Source organism: Gracilinanus agilis, chromosome 2, assembly GCF_016433145.1.
Source record: "Gracilinanus agilis isolate LMUSP501 chromosome 2, AgileGrace, whole genome shotgun sequence".
Lineage (NCBI taxonomy): Eukaryota > Metazoa > Chordata > Mammalia > Didelphimorphia > Didelphidae > Gracilinanus > Gracilinanus agilis.
In genome coordinates, this window is record NC_058131.1 from 91,347,431 (window position 1) to 91,365,912 (window position 18,482).

General features: G+C 33.5%; 1 protein-coding gene across 1 annotated transcript in view; it reads right to left on the reverse strand.

Annotated features, from left to right (window-relative positions):
• LRPPRC (leucine rich pentatricopeptide repeat containing) overlaps positions 1-18,482 on the reverse strand; it is a 124,198-nt gene that overhangs the window by 48,728 nt on the left and 56,988 nt on the right. Inside the window, exons 15-23 of the mRNA XM_044663282.1 lie at positions 18,180-18,207; positions 15,926-15,983; positions 14,794-14,900; positions 14,506-14,583; positions 14,183-14,227; positions 13,575-13,688; positions 12,431-12,561; positions 11,279-11,364; positions 9,647-9,848 (exon numbers count right to left, since the gene is read on the reverse strand). Of these exons, the coding sequence (XP_044519217.1) occupies positions 9,647-9,848; positions 11,279-11,364; positions 12,431-12,561; positions 13,575-13,688; positions 14,183-14,227; positions 14,506-14,583; positions 14,794-14,900; positions 15,926-15,983; positions 18,180-18,207 (849 nt within the window). The remainder of the gene's footprint in view (positions 1-9,646; positions 9,849-11,278; positions 11,365-12,430; positions 12,562-13,574; positions 13,689-14,182; positions 14,228-14,505; positions 14,584-14,793; positions 14,901-15,925; positions 15,984-18,179; positions 18,208-18,482) is intronic.

Genomic DNA, 18,482 nt, shown 5'->3' on the forward strand with positions numbered 1-18,482 from the left:
TCCTCAATTGGGGAACGCCTGAACAAATTGTGGTATCTGATGGTGATGGAATACTATTGATGAACTGGAGGAATTCCATGTGAACTGGAAGAACTTCCATGAACTGATGCAGACTAAAATGAGCAGAACCTGGAGATTGAAAACACTGTGGCACAATCAAATGTAATAGATTTTGCTACTAATAGTAATGCAATGATCCAGGACATTTCCAAGGGACTTATGAGAAAGAATTCCATCCACATACAGAAGAAAAAACTGTGGGGATAGAAACGCAGAGGAAAAGCATATGATTTATCACATGGTTCAATGGGGATATGATTGGGGGTTTTGGTTGTAAAAGATCACTCTAAGAATAATATGGAAATAGGTTTTGAGCAATAATACATTAATATCCCAATGGAATTGCTCATCAGACCCAGGAGGAGAGAAGGAAGAGGGGAAGGAGAGAACATGAACCATGTAACCTTAGAAAAATATTCTATATCAATCAATTTAAAAAAAAAAAGAAAGAAATGACTTGCCCAGGGTCATATAGCTAGGAGTATCTGAGGCCAGATTTGAAACCAGGTCCTCTTGACTCAAGGCCTGATTCTCTATCCACTGAGCCACCTGCCCCAGGAACCACAGATATTAACCTCCATGAAATTCTGCTTCCATGTCTACAAAAAAAATGGATTAGTGAACTGTTTTACTATTAAGTGGCAAGACTCAAATTCTGGGTTTTCCTGACTCCAAGTCCAGTCTTCTTTCCACTAAACCATGCTGTCTCTCCATTCCACCTTGATCCTTGCTCCACAGTCAATAAAATATAGGAAAAAAAAAATAAGCTGAAGAAACTGGAAATGTTGAGAATGGCTGAGAGTTCCTTTTAAGTATTTGAAGAATCATCCTTTGTTTTGTTCCATTTTTTGTGGGTTATTTTGGCCTTCCAATGAATCCTCAGAATTTAGCACAGCAACAAATAATAGCTGCTTAATAAAATTGATTGATTGACTGGACCTTTAAAGCCATGACCAGAAGTAATAGGTAGACATTCCAAAGAAAAAATTTTAGATTGAACAAAAGGAAAAAACTTCCAATGATATTAAGTATTTTAAAAATAGGTTAGGCTGCCTTAGGAGAAATATGGATTCCTTTTTTTTAATAAATATCTATGGGGCAGCTGGGTAGCTCAGTGGATTGAGAGCCAGGCCTAGAGACGGGAGGTCCTAGGTTCGAATCCGGCCTCAGACACTTCCCAGCTGTGTGACCCTGGGCAAGTCACTTGACCCCCATTGCCTACCCTTACCAACCTTCCACCTATAAATCAATACACAGAAGTTAAGGGTTTAAAAAGTAAAAAAAAAAAAAGTAAAAAAAAAAAATATCTATGAACCAAAGCCAGATGCTTACTCACTAGATCTACTGTAGAATTTTTGTTAGGCAAGGTGGTAAAGACAAGTCCTAAGGACTTTTCCTAATTTTGACATTCTGTAATAATGTTCAAGTGTTGTTGTTGTTGTTGTTGTGATTCAGTTGCGTCCCATGACCTCTTGAGACCCCGTGGGACAACAGCACACACCGATACTATCCAAGAATTTTCTTAGCAAAGATACTGGAGTGGTGTGACATTTTCTTCTCCAGTAGCAAACAGAAGTTAAGTGACTTGTGTAGGGCCACACAACTAAGGAGTGACCGAGAGTGATTTGAACTCAGATCTTCCTAACTCCAGGACCAGTGCTCTATCCACTGAGCAATCTAGCTGCCTATTAAGTTAGAAAAGCAATTTATGGGAAAAACTTGCGAGTGGAAAAAAGTTATGGCTCAAACCCATAAGCTTTTCAGAGTGAAAGTAAATTATTTCATACATGTGCAACAGTTTGGACAGAACAGTTTTTCCCAATTTTGTTAAACCACTAAGATTCTGTCCATTATACAAATGATCTGTTGCTCCAAATTGAATGACTATTTTTATCAAAATTAGGATTTTCAGCTGTACTTTAGAGTAAAATACACTTGCAGAAGAAACCCTAATTTTGTTGCAATAACACTGACACCCCGTGAAAATGAGCCGATGGTGGAGCTCGCTCCCCCTTCTCAGCTCCTCAATGAGCCCTGTTGACAGCGCATCTTCTGGCACCCCACAGAGGCATGTGGATTTTTGTCATTTGGGGTGAAGACTAAATTACAGGTTAATTTCAAAACTGCAAGTAGATGCTGCAGGCTAGATTACTGTCATACAAGAAAAATGCTACAGTAGCTACCATAGATAATATAAAGATTTATATGATCACTCTTTTATCATGCTTTAGATTTGAGTTCAGTTAGTATCTTTCTATACATCCATTTAATTAAAAGCTATCCATTTTTTCCCAAAAAAGAAAAGCATGAAATAAATTTAAGTTTTGGTAACAAATTAAATCTGGGGGAAGCAGGGGATGACTCCCCAGTTTATTTCCACACCATAAAAGTAACTTTTTTTTTGTCAAAGCTATCAATAAACAATTGAATAAGTGTTCCATTAATCAAAGAGACATGGTAATAGTCTATGGCCTTTAAGTGTATGCTTCTGAAGGCATTCCTATACATGTGAAACAACAAGACAAGAAGTAAAATGGAAATAATTTAGATTTTTGTTGCTAGTTCCATATGCTGATAAAAGTTTACCTTTTAGTTGCCAACAAAATAAATCACTATTGTATAATGAGATCATTCATGCTAAGTCTTCGGAAAATTAAAATGTAGTCAAAAGTAGGACTACATGACCCTGTCAGAGCCTTTGCATATCTAAGATTTGTTATTTTCACTTTTGACTACTCATCCCTTGAATTAGAAAAGCATTTAATGCATTCCTTATGGCACAATATATCACTAAAAGTTTTGCTTTTTTAGCTTGCAATTGCCTTACATAGAAACATATGAAGACAACACTGTCAAAATAATATTCTCACTGTCGTGGTAATGATAAAATAAAGAGTTTAGGGGGGTTCCATTTTGAGAACTTGTATAGAGGCCTCAATATTACTTCACCTATGATACCCTAAATAAACCTCTTAACCTCTCTCAACCTCATTATCCTCAAATGTAAAATAAGGATAATCACAGCACCTATTTATTAGGATTATAGTGAGGAACACGTGGAAAGAATTTTGCAAACCTTAAGTGTGGTGTAAATGCTAGTTATTGTTAGTAATTAAAGTATTAAAAAAAAGCAGATCTTCATCAAGGAGTTTCATCATCTTTGGCATCATCTCTAGAACTCAATGAAAAAATAAGTAATGTTACAAACTATAAAGCATGGTTATTACTCAGTAGCAAATAAGAGTAGCCACAGGAAAAGTAGCAAAAGGAAAATGCCTGGATTAACATAAGTTGGGTCCAATTTATTATACATCTAGCTTCAGGGAACAAAAATAGTTTCTGAGGTTTAATTCATATACTTTTATTCATTCATTTATTTTGAACTCTATAGCTGAAACCATTCTCCAAGTATAACAACAGGTATATGAGATAAACTAATATGGCAATCATCAAATGGCCCTTATATAAGTTTTCTATGACATGGCTCTATAACATGGGTTCTTAATCTGAGGTCCATAGACAGATTTCAAGAGGTCTCTGAACATGGATGGGGAGTGGAGGGGGGGGATTAAATATTTCCATATGATTACTTTCCTTTGTAATCCTTTGTATTTTATTTTATGCATTTAGATGCACATTAAATCTAAAGCGAGAATATGTTTTACCAGACTGTAAATGGGCATAAAAAAAAAAAAACTGAGAATCCCTGCTCTAAACCTTCAGAAATGTTAATTTTGAAAAAAGAAAATGTTTTCATGTTTTTGTTAGTACTTCAGTATTATTCCTATAGGGAAAATTTTAAACTTCTTTTTCAACATTAGAGAACCCAGACCAAGCCTTCGAAGGAAGGAAAAGTTGAGGAGAGGAGAGACTAAGTGGGGAGGAGAGTGAGGTGACTTGTTCCTGGACATACAGTATTAAATTAATGAGCTAGGATTCTTCCAAGGTCATTTATTAACAAATGAAGTCTGTATCTCTTCTACACTAAAGTAGAGTACCTCCCTCCTGTGATGTTTTGTGTTTTAAACATTGTGCTTTTATCAGAAATGGAAGGAGACTGCCCATTCCTTCAAGAAGACTTATATTTCATTTTGAGCAATGAAGATCATGAAAGGAAAAAAGTGTAATCAAATTTAAATTTGCTTAACCCAAAACTATCTACTATATCAAAAATTAATATGTGCCTGCTGCATGCCAATTTAATTTAAACACAAAGGAATACTAACAGGATTTGGGGGCTAAGTAAGTGGAAGAAACAAAAAAGCATAGATTTGGATAGCAGATGTCATAAGAACTTAAGTTTACTGAGTCTCAAGTTGAGAGATAATTTGAATAAGTAGGTTTTACCACAAAAAAGTAAAGAGGAACTTTGTTAGTCTATGCTATCTTTCTAGATCTCTTTATATACAGTCTTTAACTTTATAAATGGATTTACAGAATGAACTCCCATAGAATGAAAAAGTTTCCGTATTAAATGGAAGGAAATCTGCCAGCTTTTCAAAACAAATTACATGTTGCCAGTATTTGTTACATTTGCTATTTATCTGAAAAAGCTATTTAGAAATAAAATTGACATATGCTCTAATAATCCAAATTATAAGACAAATATTAAAGTTATGTCTGACCTATGAAAGGCCCAAAATTTTTAGTTGTTCCAAGCACATTTCTTTATAAGAGAGTCTCAATTAAGCCAAATATAGGTTCCACAAGAACTTGGAAAACTATACTTGTAAGGACCAATAAATAGCAAATGATCATAAACTGTTAAGCCTTGTGTCATTTCTTTCTATTTTTCACAGAACCTTTGAACCTAAATGCTTTACTTGCAATAAATAACTTTCCAAACTAGAAAATATGCTTGATAAAAATATGACTCTAAATATTGATTTTAATTGGAATGAAGTGCTTCAATGTTAAACGTAAAGCTTTAGTGAAGTAGCAATTTACCTAAGGGTTTTACTGATTGAAAAGCTCTCAAATCTGAAACCGAGAGAGAGAGAGAGAGAGAGAGAGAGAGAGAGAGTGAGAGAGGGAGAGAGAGAGAGAGATATGGGGGAGAGGGAGAGAGCAAGATAGGGGAAGAGGGATGGGGAGAGGAGGGAAGGGAAAGAGAGAAAGATGAAAGGGGACTCTGGGGGTGTGTGTGTGTGAAAAGTTTAAAAAAATTCACAATAAAAAACACTTAAAAACAAATCCTACTCTATAAATCATAAACAAATGTTAGTGTGGAAGGAAATCAATTCAGAAACAGGCAATCAGCTTTACAAAAAAATTATTCTGTTAAGAAAACCAGCTCTTGAAAGAGCTAAATGTTTTTTTTCTCCTGTTCATCAGCTATAACGAGGAATCTTCAAGGAGACTGGTGTTGCAATTACAACTAATCCTCCCCAAAAAATTAACTGTGTTGAAGGCTTTGTAATTTCCCTAGGTACAATTTAGCTGTCACTTACTTTAAAATTTACTCAAACATGCGTTCCGAACAGCACTAACTTCACATGTCAAGTGCTTTCCAGCCAATTGAGTCTAAACTGGAAGTCGGTGTTAAACAACTGAATGATTAGACAAGATAGCTCATTTCCCTGCTCTTTTGTTCAGAATAAAATGCCACATTTACATTATCAGGCTCAACAGGATTTTCTGACAGAGGGAGAAAAAACCCTAGTGAACACTGTCCGTACTAAGCACATGAAGCCTGTCATTTACCAATCATCCTTCAAAAAGCAATAGCCATGAATGTAACTTAATTACGACCCAATGATCCTTGACGAAAAATCATCTTATCACTGTCCTGTCCCCCTAGGGCAAATGAACCACTTTTGTCCTTTGGCACTGATGATGCTAAATTCCTAATTGCAATAATGGAGTAAAAGAGCCAAACCTCCTTAATTTCCTTACCGCACTTATAGAATTTTAAACTAGAAAGCAAGCAATTCATAAATAAAGACAATATTCAACTAAAACAAAAAAAAGGGAAAAATAGAGCAACTATTTTAAAAATAATGTTGACTGGTTATGCAAAATATTTTTAAAGGTGCTTTTTACACTTATTATTGCCTCATCTTTTTGAAATGCCTTTGAACCACTCACACAACTAACCAAGAGCTTTGTATGTACAAATAAATCAATTCATGGTATACTTACATATCTTGTGGATGAGACATAAATGAAATGTGTGTTATATACATAATGGATGGCACAAATTAGAGCATCTTTTATCACCTGGATCCAATATAATCCATTTAAATAGTTTCATATATTTTAAAAATGCAGTGAGGCCAAAATAGATCAGCCAACCATGAAATATGTAAATCAAAAACAACATGGGAATTGTATCTAACATAGTTTTATATTTTTGCTTCCTTTCTTCTAGTAATAACTCAACAAAAGTTCTTTAAAAGATATTTTTAAATAACTCATGTACCAAAAGATAATGAATAAAAATCATTTTCTTAAATCATGCACTCTTTCAATGAAGGAAATGAACCAAAAAATGAGCTTTACAAAAAAAAGCAATCTAGGTTAAATAACCTGTAGACAAAGGTCATATAACTGTTAACATTTACAAATCTGCTTTCTAAAATACCATATATTAGTGAATGAAAGCAAAGACTAGAATTGTTTTGTTCTCTGAGCTATTTTCCCCTTCAAGGAAAAGATTATCAAAAGAGACTATAGAATCAGCTAATTTTTACAAACCTTATAGTTTTGCAAATCTGCTAATATTAAAAGTTCCCCCTGGACTGCTGACTGCAGAGAAAAAGCATTACACCCATTTTTATCCATAAGGATTTTTGTGTGATTCAGATAACACAGTTCCAGTATGAACTCCTCACCTTGTGAGGCAATACCATCAGAGTTGACTTTAAAAAAAGAGAGAGAGAGACCTGAAAAATGTTCAAGCTTATATTGTTCTGGGGAACTCAATCTCTCAAAATGTTCAGAATTAAACTTCCTAAATTGCATCCTTTTAAGATTATTTTACAATACTACTCCAAAAAGCTGTTCTGGTTTGAATGAAAGGATGAAGAGCTATACCATGTTCAGAGTTTTTCCTGATAAATGTCTCAAGTTTAAATACATAGGGCTCATTTCCAGGATGAACTGACACACCTGCTACAGTCAATTACATCATATTACTGGAGATTAAATAAACTTAATCAAATTAAATATAAGTGGACTTTTTGCTTTCAAATAGGATGAAGTGATTAATCTAAGTAGTTGACTAAAAAGTAAGTCTACTACATAATTCTGACACAGCTAGAAAATAGTTAAAAGACATAAATCCAATCATTTCCAACATTTGACCGTTAAATGACATTATTTTTTGCTATTAAATAAAAAACGTCTTCTATTCATAAAAGATAGATACAAAGGGGTCAACAAGTGGCTTGCACTTTACTGTATATTTAAATGCAAGACATTTTAATGGAAATGTTTTTTTCTTCTAAAATTTCTCTTAAGAACTCATGGTAGATAAACATATGACAAAAACTCATTTGGGGAAAGATGGGTAACTACCTGCTATTGGGCTAGAGGTGTTGAAGAGAAGACAATACCATTTAATGGCACCAGTTTAGGCTCTCAAATGCCTTAAGATAACAAAAGGAGCAAAATTTCTATGGTCTTATTAGGCAGTCAAATATTAATGGCACTATACAATGAGTCTACCACATATATATAAACCAATCACGCGATTGGGTTACAATAGCAAACATTATCCACTACCTTTATTTTAGCTTGAAACTCAGTGTATCCCTTTTCCTCTTTTCTCTGAATTTCCATTTTAGCTTGCCAAATCCTTCTCAGTTCACGAGCCCCATCTGCAGACCTCTTCAGGAAGGAGTTTGAGATCTCTCTTCTAATCAAAGTATTTCTATTTATAAGATATCTCTAACTAATCTGGCCTCACTCCTTTCACTGGTACTTATTTTATTTCTGCCTAGTAGTGGAGAAATGTTTAATACTTCTGGGCATTGGGCCCATTTTAATTAAATTCTTTCTAAAGCCGATGTAGAACCTAGTTGCTGTTTGCAGAGATGGGAGGCTTTATATAACAAAAAAAATCTAGTAGGAAACATTAATTATAGGATTTTCATTTGCAGTAAAGGCTATGACTAAAAAAGCTCAATATCCCAATAGCTAGTTGTGTCAGTAGTTCTTAAAAAGGATATAAGCCTGTGAGATTGTGAGGCTTACGATTTGGCCAACAGTCCCACACCCCTACAATTCAATTTGAGAATTTTCTACTTAGTCAATGCAAAGCAAGTCAAGGTCACTTTACAAACCTTAATACTCAACTCACATTCCCTGGGTTAAAATGACTTCACTTCAATATTCATTCCTAAATGGAGGCAATTTGTCAGCTTATTTGCTTTGGACAACTTAGTCTTTGGATAAGAAGCAATGAAATTCTCTAAGTTGGGTATATCAGAATTGTTGCCTCAATTTGCCCATCTTGCTAAACGAAGCAATCTCAAAATTCTGACATTCAAACATGGAAATCTGAATTAGTACATCTGTACTAATATCAGTAAAATCAATTTACTGAAAACAGATTGCAAAGTCCTAAAGTAAGTATGAAAGTAAATTCAGAATATAGAAAAATAAAATGCAAACTACCAAAACAAAGAAAGCAGATTATGTGTATTCATTTTCCCAAGAAATATGTTCCATTATAAGGCCCTAAGTTGATTTCTAATATATCAAATTGTTCTGCAATGAAGCAAGCACAAAATATTAATTTGCTCTGCAAGTCTATATAAGTCATTAACTCGTAGGAAAGGAAAAATCTTCAAACTTAACAATTTCTGGATTATATCAAGAAAATTAATTTTCTTTCCAAAATAATAGTTAGGGTTCAAAGATAACTCCTAAACATTTACACAGAATAGCAATATTGGACTATACAATTATAAGAAAATACCACGTGGAGACAAAAAGATGCTTCTACCTCATTACCCAAAGAGTACAATTATGATGCTATAATGAAAAGCCCAGAGGACATTATTTCTCTCAATAAGAGCAACATTTTAGAGAACCTAAAACTGGGAGTAATTTAATCTTCATCTGATATAACTCTACCTGTTTAAAAAAGGAGAGACAGCCAACATTTGTACTGTGCTTGACAGTGCTGTAGAATGTTATGCATACATTATCAATCTGGTATAAGCTGCAGAACCATTCTGTGAGGCAGATGCCACTGATCATATTATCCCCATTTCACAGAAATGGGGAGGATAAGAAGTAGATGGAAAAAGGCTATGTGAAGGCTGAAGCAAATAGAAATTAAGTAACTTGTCCATGGCAAGAAAACTACTGTCAAAGGCAGGATTTAAATTCAGGCTTTCCTGGATCTTATTTCAACCACATGTTTTTTAGGTATAGCAGAAGAAACTGGAATAAACAACTTATTTTGTGAGTCCTCCTGGGAAAGAAGAAATGAAGGGTGTTTTTTATTCACATTATTATTTCATAGAAAACATAACACAGACAGGTTTTATAACACCATAGATGATTTATATAAAGCACCCTTCCCACCCTGCAAATAATCAGTTGAAAACCCATATCCAAATTTCAATGAACTTACTTTTCAAGGTGAAGAGTAACCAAGGGGGAACATAGAATGGTGCTTGGTTTTGCTAACCCCAGGGTCATGATGGTTTCATGTAACTGCTTAACTGTTTCAACTTCTCCTAGTAAGGCTGCTTCATTTAGGATGTGGAAAAAGGCATATCTGTCTTTGAGAAGAACATTCTTCTCTTTTATCTCCTTTAGAATGTTAATAGCATCTACAATGAAGTAACACAAAAGACCCTTAGGTAATTTCATGTAGGGAAAACAAACTGCTATTAAAACAGCATTTCAAACCCAGCAGGAATGCAAATTCTGGTGTATAATGCCGATTTCAAGTTAATTACTACTTGCATTTCTAAACGAGACTACAATTATAAATCCACAATAGCATGGTTTTATCATTTCGCTGCAACTTTGACTACAAATTATAGATAGAAACCGTGTGCCCACTCTGCACCACATAACCCTGTACAGTGTGCCCTATAGCTACAAGATCCCACTAAATGGATGCTTTTATCGTTCAATGCTAACATCTGCTAAATCACACCATTGTTTCTTCAGCAGATGGCTTGTCAGGAGGCCAGATAATAAAGATGTGTTTACACTGTATATACAGCCAGACTAATGGTCTGATACCGATAGGGCCTGTTTGCTGTGTCGATACTAATTAGCCAAGCAGAGCCAATGAAAGCTTTCCAAAAGACTGAATGTTAAAACATTAGGTTCATTAAGCTTCATTAGGAAGGGAGAAACAAACATTTTTGTATATGGAATAAGTGTATTTTTATAATGTTTTTCTTAATTATTATACAGGCAAAGTGTTTTGATCATTTTATGTTCTAATAATAAAAGTAGATTAATCTTTAAGAATAGCTTTCAATGTTGTGAGTTAATCTTTAAGAATAGTTTTCAATGTTGTGAATGCTCCCATGGGAAAGGCAATCTTCCTATCTTTCCCATACACTTTTCCAAATTATAAAATACTGACTTCTGTGGAAATATAACCAAGAAGAGATCACAGAGGCAATTTGCACATGTAAATCAAGGAAACTACAAAAGCAAGATTAATATTACCAAATATGAATAAAACAGTTTTTACTTCAGAGTCAGTAAGAAAAATGGGCTAGGAAAATTGGGGGTGGTTTAAAATATGAAAAAAAAACTTGGTTCAAGTGTAGATGTTTTAGTGGAAGCCAGAGGGTACAGACAGAGAGAACTCTCAAAGTTACGATAAAAAACACTGCTCATTCAGTTTCCCTATAAGGTTATGTTTCTAGGTTTTATGTTCCACCTTCAAACCTTCTTAAGCAAAAACAAAGCCATTAGTGTAGGCACATAACGCCATTTGTGCCATAAGTCATGAGCTTCCAACTCGATCCAAGCAGCAATGCTAATAAGAGCTAGCTGCAGAAATGCAAAAGGCACTGAGCTGTGCAAATGTAAATGACAAGCTTGCCAATCCATTAAAACTAATGGCCTGCACTGTCCAAGCATCTCTGGTTGAATTCACATGCAAATTTGTATGCAAAATGTTCAAGCACTTTGCAGGACATGATATACCATTAATATCAATTCACATTTTATTCCAGTGGCAAGATACTTTCATTGTCCATTTCTATTTCATAGTCAAAGGCAGCAGGCATACCTTGGAGTCGGCCATGTTTCACCAAGACTTTCAGAAGAGTCAAATATTTGCCGGGGTCAAGGGTAACTGATGAATCAATTCGGTCTCTAAAAATTAAAGCATGGTAATATTTTTAAAGTAATCAGGAATTTCTCATTTTTCTAAGGCTATAAAAGAAATTCCAAGCCCAAACATAAAAAAACAAAACCAAACAAAACCATGGATGGCTACATTACAGCTAGATTTCATGATAAATTTTAAATAACAAGGATAAATGACCCAAGCAGTTGGCTGGCTGGTAGTTATATTGATAAAGAAACATTTGACTTCTGAAGAAGGATCCCCATATGGTATAAAACCTATAGCTTTTATTATGTGAGCATTAAGGAAAAAATTTATCAGGTGGGAGACCACAGGTGCGAGACATTTTATATGCAGGTAGGCAAACATGCTTGTCAGTGGGTTGAACTTTTTATCTTTGATAAGGCCTCTTAGAGGAAAAAGGAGGAGAGGAATATTTTCAAAAATGACTATGTAAAACAAAAAGTGAAAGTAAAATGTTTTAACACCAAAAGTTGAAATAGACACTGTCTATTAATGACTGCAATGTCTTTTTTAATGGTCCAACTAAGCTAATATTCAAAACTATTACATATACACACAGAAACATCAATAACAGGATCAAAGTTTACTTTAAGTTCATTCTTCATCATGAATATTCAATCATAGACATACTGTTAAAGGTAATGAATGGAATTTTAGTAGGACAAAGATATAAAACAAGTGATCAAAAAACTGCCCGACAATCTAGTTGCCATTGGATGTTGTTAATTCTCTTCTATAGTTTCCTATTTGACACCATAATGAGATTTCCCCTGGAAGCTGGAAATGGGAGTGTCTGTCAACAAGCCTTGTGATAGTCTTCAACACTGGCTGCCATCTTACTGTAGTGAACAAGGAAGTACAGCACCAGAGATGAGATAAATTGGCAAATGGACAAACAAAAACCTTTTTAATGATGTGGTCTGAAATGCTGGAATTTTTACAACATTCGATATTATGGAAAAGGCGAATTTAAGACCACAGAAGAAGGTTATCAGTCAGCCTGTGTAATTCCGCCAGGGTTGTGTATCAGCATAAATCTCAGTGACGTTCCAGTGCAGGGGTACTTACATTTGCTGTTTCAGGTTCAATGCATCTTCTGCATTATTGTGTCGACAGCACAGACTTATTAAAGCTGCATAACCACCAACAACCATGTCGGATTCATATTTTGTTTTTATTTCAAGGGCTTTCTGCATATTCTAAAAGAGAAAAGAAAAATGTATACAAACATAAATGAAGACTTTGCTTATTTTTGAGAGAACTGAGTTTTTCAGTTGGTTTTATTTAACAAACTAATTATGTTTAAACTTAAATCAACTTTACCTTTCTATGTAACATGCTGTTTAATCATGAGACAGATAAGCAAGGACTGAGTGTTTTTAACTAAAAATTAAAGCAATATATATGGCATCATGTTCTAAAACCACCAAATTTTCTCTTTTGTCTTTCATGTAGCAAAAAACAAAAAATAAAATAAAACCTTTGAAAAAAAAAAGAATCAAGTCAGTTGCAGCCCAGTAAGTGCATTTAATTTTGCAAACTGAAACAAATCTCATTTAAAACCACCTCTTGTAATATTTTTCCTCTTTATATCAAGGCAAGACACAGTATTATCATGTGAAACATAGTTATGATTCTTTTTAGAACCATGGTTCTATGATCAAATCATACTGAACTAGAAATTCAACAAAAGTCTAGTGATATCCCACAAATTGCAGTCACATACTAAAATGAATAAGAAGTACAGCTGGACGCCCGACGAATGACGGCAAGAGCCCCTTTATCTCAGAAAGAGCTTTCCTCCAGCAGGAAAATGGAATTTCAATCCCTGCATTAACAACCTACTAATATTTGACTTGCAAATGACTACTGCATGTATCAGTTGCTTGACAATCTAGATATAAGAGACCGGAGCCATGGCTTAAAAGGACATTTGGCATGTATGATAAACCTATCACAGCTGTTACTATCATTCACTTTGCAGATTATTGTAAACAAACTTCAGCAACCCCAAAACATGCCATTCAAGGTGTAGCAGAAATTAGTTAATCTTTCATTTAATTATTTTTGCACTCATATTTGATTTAGAACCACTTAGCAAAGAAATCACAAATATTCTAGTTAGAAGTGCTTAATATAGCTTACAAATAAATTATATTCTTAAAGAAAACAAATCTTGTAGTCTTTAAAAGAGTCTAATTATTCAAGTTACCTCTTCTGAACATAGTAGCAGTATAAGTTGCTTTAAAACATCTCCTATGGGTTGATTTTCAGTTTTCAAATTTTCAAGTTTCTGTTCCAAGTCACCTGCATTTTCCACCAAAAACTATGAAAGTGAGAGAGAAATTCATCAAAAATTACATTTCATGAGGAAATGTCAATATTTCCTTGACAATATATCATTTAAAAATTCCTTCAATAGTACCAAGAACATGATACATTCTTTAGGAAGATGACTGAAAATTTGAGACAACAATCTAACAAGTAAAAAATTTAAGAATTGGAATGGCACTTTTACAAGGAGAAAATATTTGTGTCTTTTATAAATTACTTTCATGAAAAACAGTTAAGTATGGCTTTTTATTTCTACCTGTTGGAAAATGGAAATAACAGAAACAATGCTGTCTTGTCATTCATTCTTTCTCCCAAGTAAGCCCAATCCTTTTTTTTCCTTTCTCCTCTAGTATTTCTAAATATTATTCATAAAGGGAGAGGGAGAAAAAATTTGCTGCTAGAATTAAGTGGGTATTACAAATTTTTTGCTGAGGCTGTACGCTAAATGTGATTATCAAAACATGAAAAATGTTAAGAACTTCTTACTTTTGAAGAGCCTGAAGTCTCTCTGTCAACCAATAGGGTAACATCCTAAAATTCAGATTTATTATCATGGAATTAGTAACTATGTAAAGCAGTTTTTATTATAACTATTTAAAATAAGATTTTAACGTCAAATTGTTCATTTCTTTTTGGCATTCCTAAAGGTAAAGCTCAATAATAACCTCTAAGTTATAAACAAGTATATAAAGAAACATTTGAATATTTTCAGATTAAAAGATTTATTTTTTAAGAAGAAAACAAATGTAAATATTTTAGTAGTCATAGAAATTTATTTAAAATAGTAACTATTTCACACACACACACACCTTAATTAATTCAGGAACATGATGGCTGTTCAGCCGATTACGAATGCCTTTGTAGATTCTTTCAGGAATTGCTATATTCTATACCAAGAGGTGGAGAAAAAATTATGAGTTTTGAAACACAACTAAACTGAAATTTGTCTAACAGAAATTATCTCAGACATAATTTAAGTCTCTAACTCTTCCATGTCATTGAGAAGTGGTCTGGTTGTACTTAAAAGCAGCAATTTCAAATCTAATAGATACATGTCAGACAGGACAGGCATTATGTTGCAAAAAATGAAATGGTACCATCTTCTTCAGCTGATGGAAGTATTGTCTCAAACGCTCCTCCTTGGCCTGTACCTCTGAGTCACTCATGCTGTCAATCAAGTTATAAAGAAAATAGCCAACAGCTTCTGTGGAAAAAAACAAGAGAAAGCATTCCACTAAAATTACTGAGACTGTCATGTTATCAAGATTAATTTATAAGAAATCATTTTGGTGTGAGATGTCACCCTGATGAGAGGCTCTGAAATGGCAACAATGATCACTGAGGCATAGAGATTATGTGGTTTGGGAGCACATATCTAACTGGTGAGTGAAAGGAATATTAATTATTTTCAGACCCAGTGACAGCTTTTCAGTACTGAATCTTACTTCAATCTATTTTTTCCACTACTGTATGACAGAAGTGGTACTGCCCAAGGCCTCCCACCCTCCCTTGTCCACTACTGCAAATAGTGGCCACAAATACTGTATAACACATATTTTTTGAAGGTGAATAGGATGTATCATAAAAACTGTTAAATGTTATGTAAGGAATGAAGCAATTATGATGGCAAGATTCCATAATTCTATAGAAAGCTGGTTGTCAATAAAAAAAAATCAAGATTAAAAAGGATGTTTTACAAGAACAATAATTTTCCTTTGCTTTCAAGCAGAAAATACATAGGACCAGTTTTTAATGTTTTAGAAAGACCTGAACTTTCAGCAAGATTGTCTTCCTCTGGAAACATGTACATTGACCATGAAACCTGACCTAATGTTTCTATATTTCCTTATATAAAACCAACAAAAGCCTTCAATAAAAAATAATGGACTTTTTCCCGATTCATTATTGCAAATGGGGAGATAAGACTAAAATCCCTACCACTATATTTATAATAAAGTATTCAATGATGAAATAATAACATTTAAGCCTGTTAGGTGTCATAAACACATTTCATTAATTTCTGAGCCAGAATTTTAATCATATTTTTAAAAAAATTCATTGCTCTCATAAAATGTTGTGATTATCATAGTGATTTATATACAACATGTTTTCAAATTTCACTTTTAAAAAAGAAGCACTCAGTGTTTACTGTTCTAATCCCTGCAGTCCATCATTACACAGAAGAACGGATTTGTGGATAAGTTACAATCATAGAAATTGAAACGCTACCAGTTGGTCCTGAAGGTGCCTGGCAATAACGTCCATCCGTGTACAAGTGTTCTGTTATCTGTTCAGACAGAATAATCATGAATTGCAGCCAAGAGAAGCAAACAAGGACAAATACAATCTGAAATTGAATTCTCCAAATAAAGTATCTCTCCCGTAAGGTATTACTCTATTCTGCATCATCATAATTTAAGATGGAAAAAAAAATTACAAGGAATTTTCCATGGATAAATCATAAGTTTTCTTTTTAAAAAGTACAAGTAAAGATGCTTTCAAGGGTAAGTCAACAAAAATCTAAACCATTTTGTTTACATTGTCATGTCCTCACACACATAATTACAAATAAAAATTACCTTCAGCCCTTATGAGGTAATGTTTATGAGTTATTTAAGATTTCTACAGGAGTGAAATTGAAGCATATTGTCTTTTATCCCTTCTATTTAAAATTAAGCTACATGGAAAAAGAAGAAATGCATTATATATTGCAGTATTTTAAATTAACTATGGTTTGTTTTAATCACTTGCAACATATCACTTAACTGGTTAAATAACATTAAGCAAAAAATATATGGGGAAGAGTCATCACATAGGAAAAAACCTTCACCATTTTATGTCAAAAATTCACGTGTGAAAAGTTTTAATTTATTTCCCTTCACAGGACTAAAAATGCCACGATTTTATGGACAAAGAATGGCTGAAATACACATGTAAACCTTTCAATGTATAGTAAACATCCCTATATTTGTTAGCATTTCTTCCTACCAATATTAGAAATCATAAAAGCCCTGGAAATCCATGTTACAGAATATGCTAAAGTAATGTTGAAATAAAGAAAACCAATTACCTTAACTTCATTTGCTAGTGTGGACTAAAAGCCAGATTTTGACAGTGTCCCATTACCCAAGGCTATCTCAACAAAGAAATTATGCCATGTACAAGCTCCTCTGCAGTACTTTCTATTGACTTTCAACAAAAAACACAGGCTATTATCACATTGGGAAGATATATTTTTACTCCTACAAATCTTGTATAAATCTTATGTAAATGTGGCCTATAACTGGGTTTTAGCAATATAGTGCTTTAAGTTATTCTTTTTCGCCGTTTTTGTGTTGAGAACAATATTGTACTTAAGTTAATAAACTAAATTATACCAAGTAATACTATATCCAACTGATATCTTTTTAAAATATGAAAGGAAATTACATACCACTATCTAGGCATATAATAATACGGAAGTCACATATTTTAATTATAATAGCTCTGTTAATACAATATCAAGATATACTGATGATTGCTAAGTGTAGCATTTAAATAACATTTGATGCTGATAAATGTAGTTATTTCCACATATAATTTCATTTTATCTACATAACTACCCTGTGAAAAGGGAAGTACTTCAAATATCATTGCTAGTATCAGTAGTGGTATTTGTAGCATAGTATCATAACTATTTTATAGATGAGGAAACTGAGACGGAAAAATTAGATGATTTGTTCCTAATTATATGGATAACAGGTACAAGTTCTGAATCCAGATCACTTCTGTCTCTGCCTCTAGACTAAATGTTGTTACCAATTATTCCACTTTGCTCTCACCAAACATTTAAAATGGAGAAGTAACTTTTGATACTAACAGAGTAGTGACTCTGTTACTTGTCTTCTATGGATTGGTAAAGAAAGGTACGGATTTATAGTTACAACCATGTGATTTGTATATTTCAAGACATTCTAAAATTCAAAACTTTCGGTTATTGTGGCTATACTTCCACTTACCTACACCAGAAAATGGGCAAAATGTACAACTTTACAAATTCTAACACATTTTTAAAATGAGGGGCAATATGGTATAACAGGTTGAGAACTAGAAGACCAGTTTCAAATTCTTCTTCTGATATACTAGTAACCTTAGATAGGCAACTCTTTTAGATATTAAGTTGCAAAGAAGGTGATGATCTCTATTGGTAGAGGACATTTTCATCTATGGGAGAGTTCCTTACATCAATGAAACCACACAGATCAAATCTATAAATAATTGCTAATTCCATACTTGCAAGCTATCACAGTCCTGTATGCTTAGAAGGTTCCATGTGGAAGAGGAACAACCCCAATTGTGTACAGCTAAAGGAAGGATTTCTTTCATGATCCATTTTGTGTTCAAAACTATCTGGGTTCAGAATTCTGAACTTAAAATTTTACAAAATAAACATGCAATATTTACTTGATGGTATATGAAAGCTTACAGAAAAATTAGGACTTACCTTACTCCAAAGACTGATATCATAAGACCTGAAGAGGGCAGTAGAGGATAATGAATTAGCAAATAAGAGAATAAATAAATTTTCTTTCTGAACACAGAATGTAATACCAGAAACATAAAAGAAGTCACTCAAAGGCAATGTACACAATACAGATAAAGGCTTGTTACAACAAATATCGCTAAATAAGAAAGGTTTTAAATCTGAGCCAAAATTCTAGGACAAAAGAATTGAGAAAATCCCCTGAAAATACTCGAACAAGATTTGACAAGCATAGCTAACTGAAAAAACTGTTTGCAATAAGAA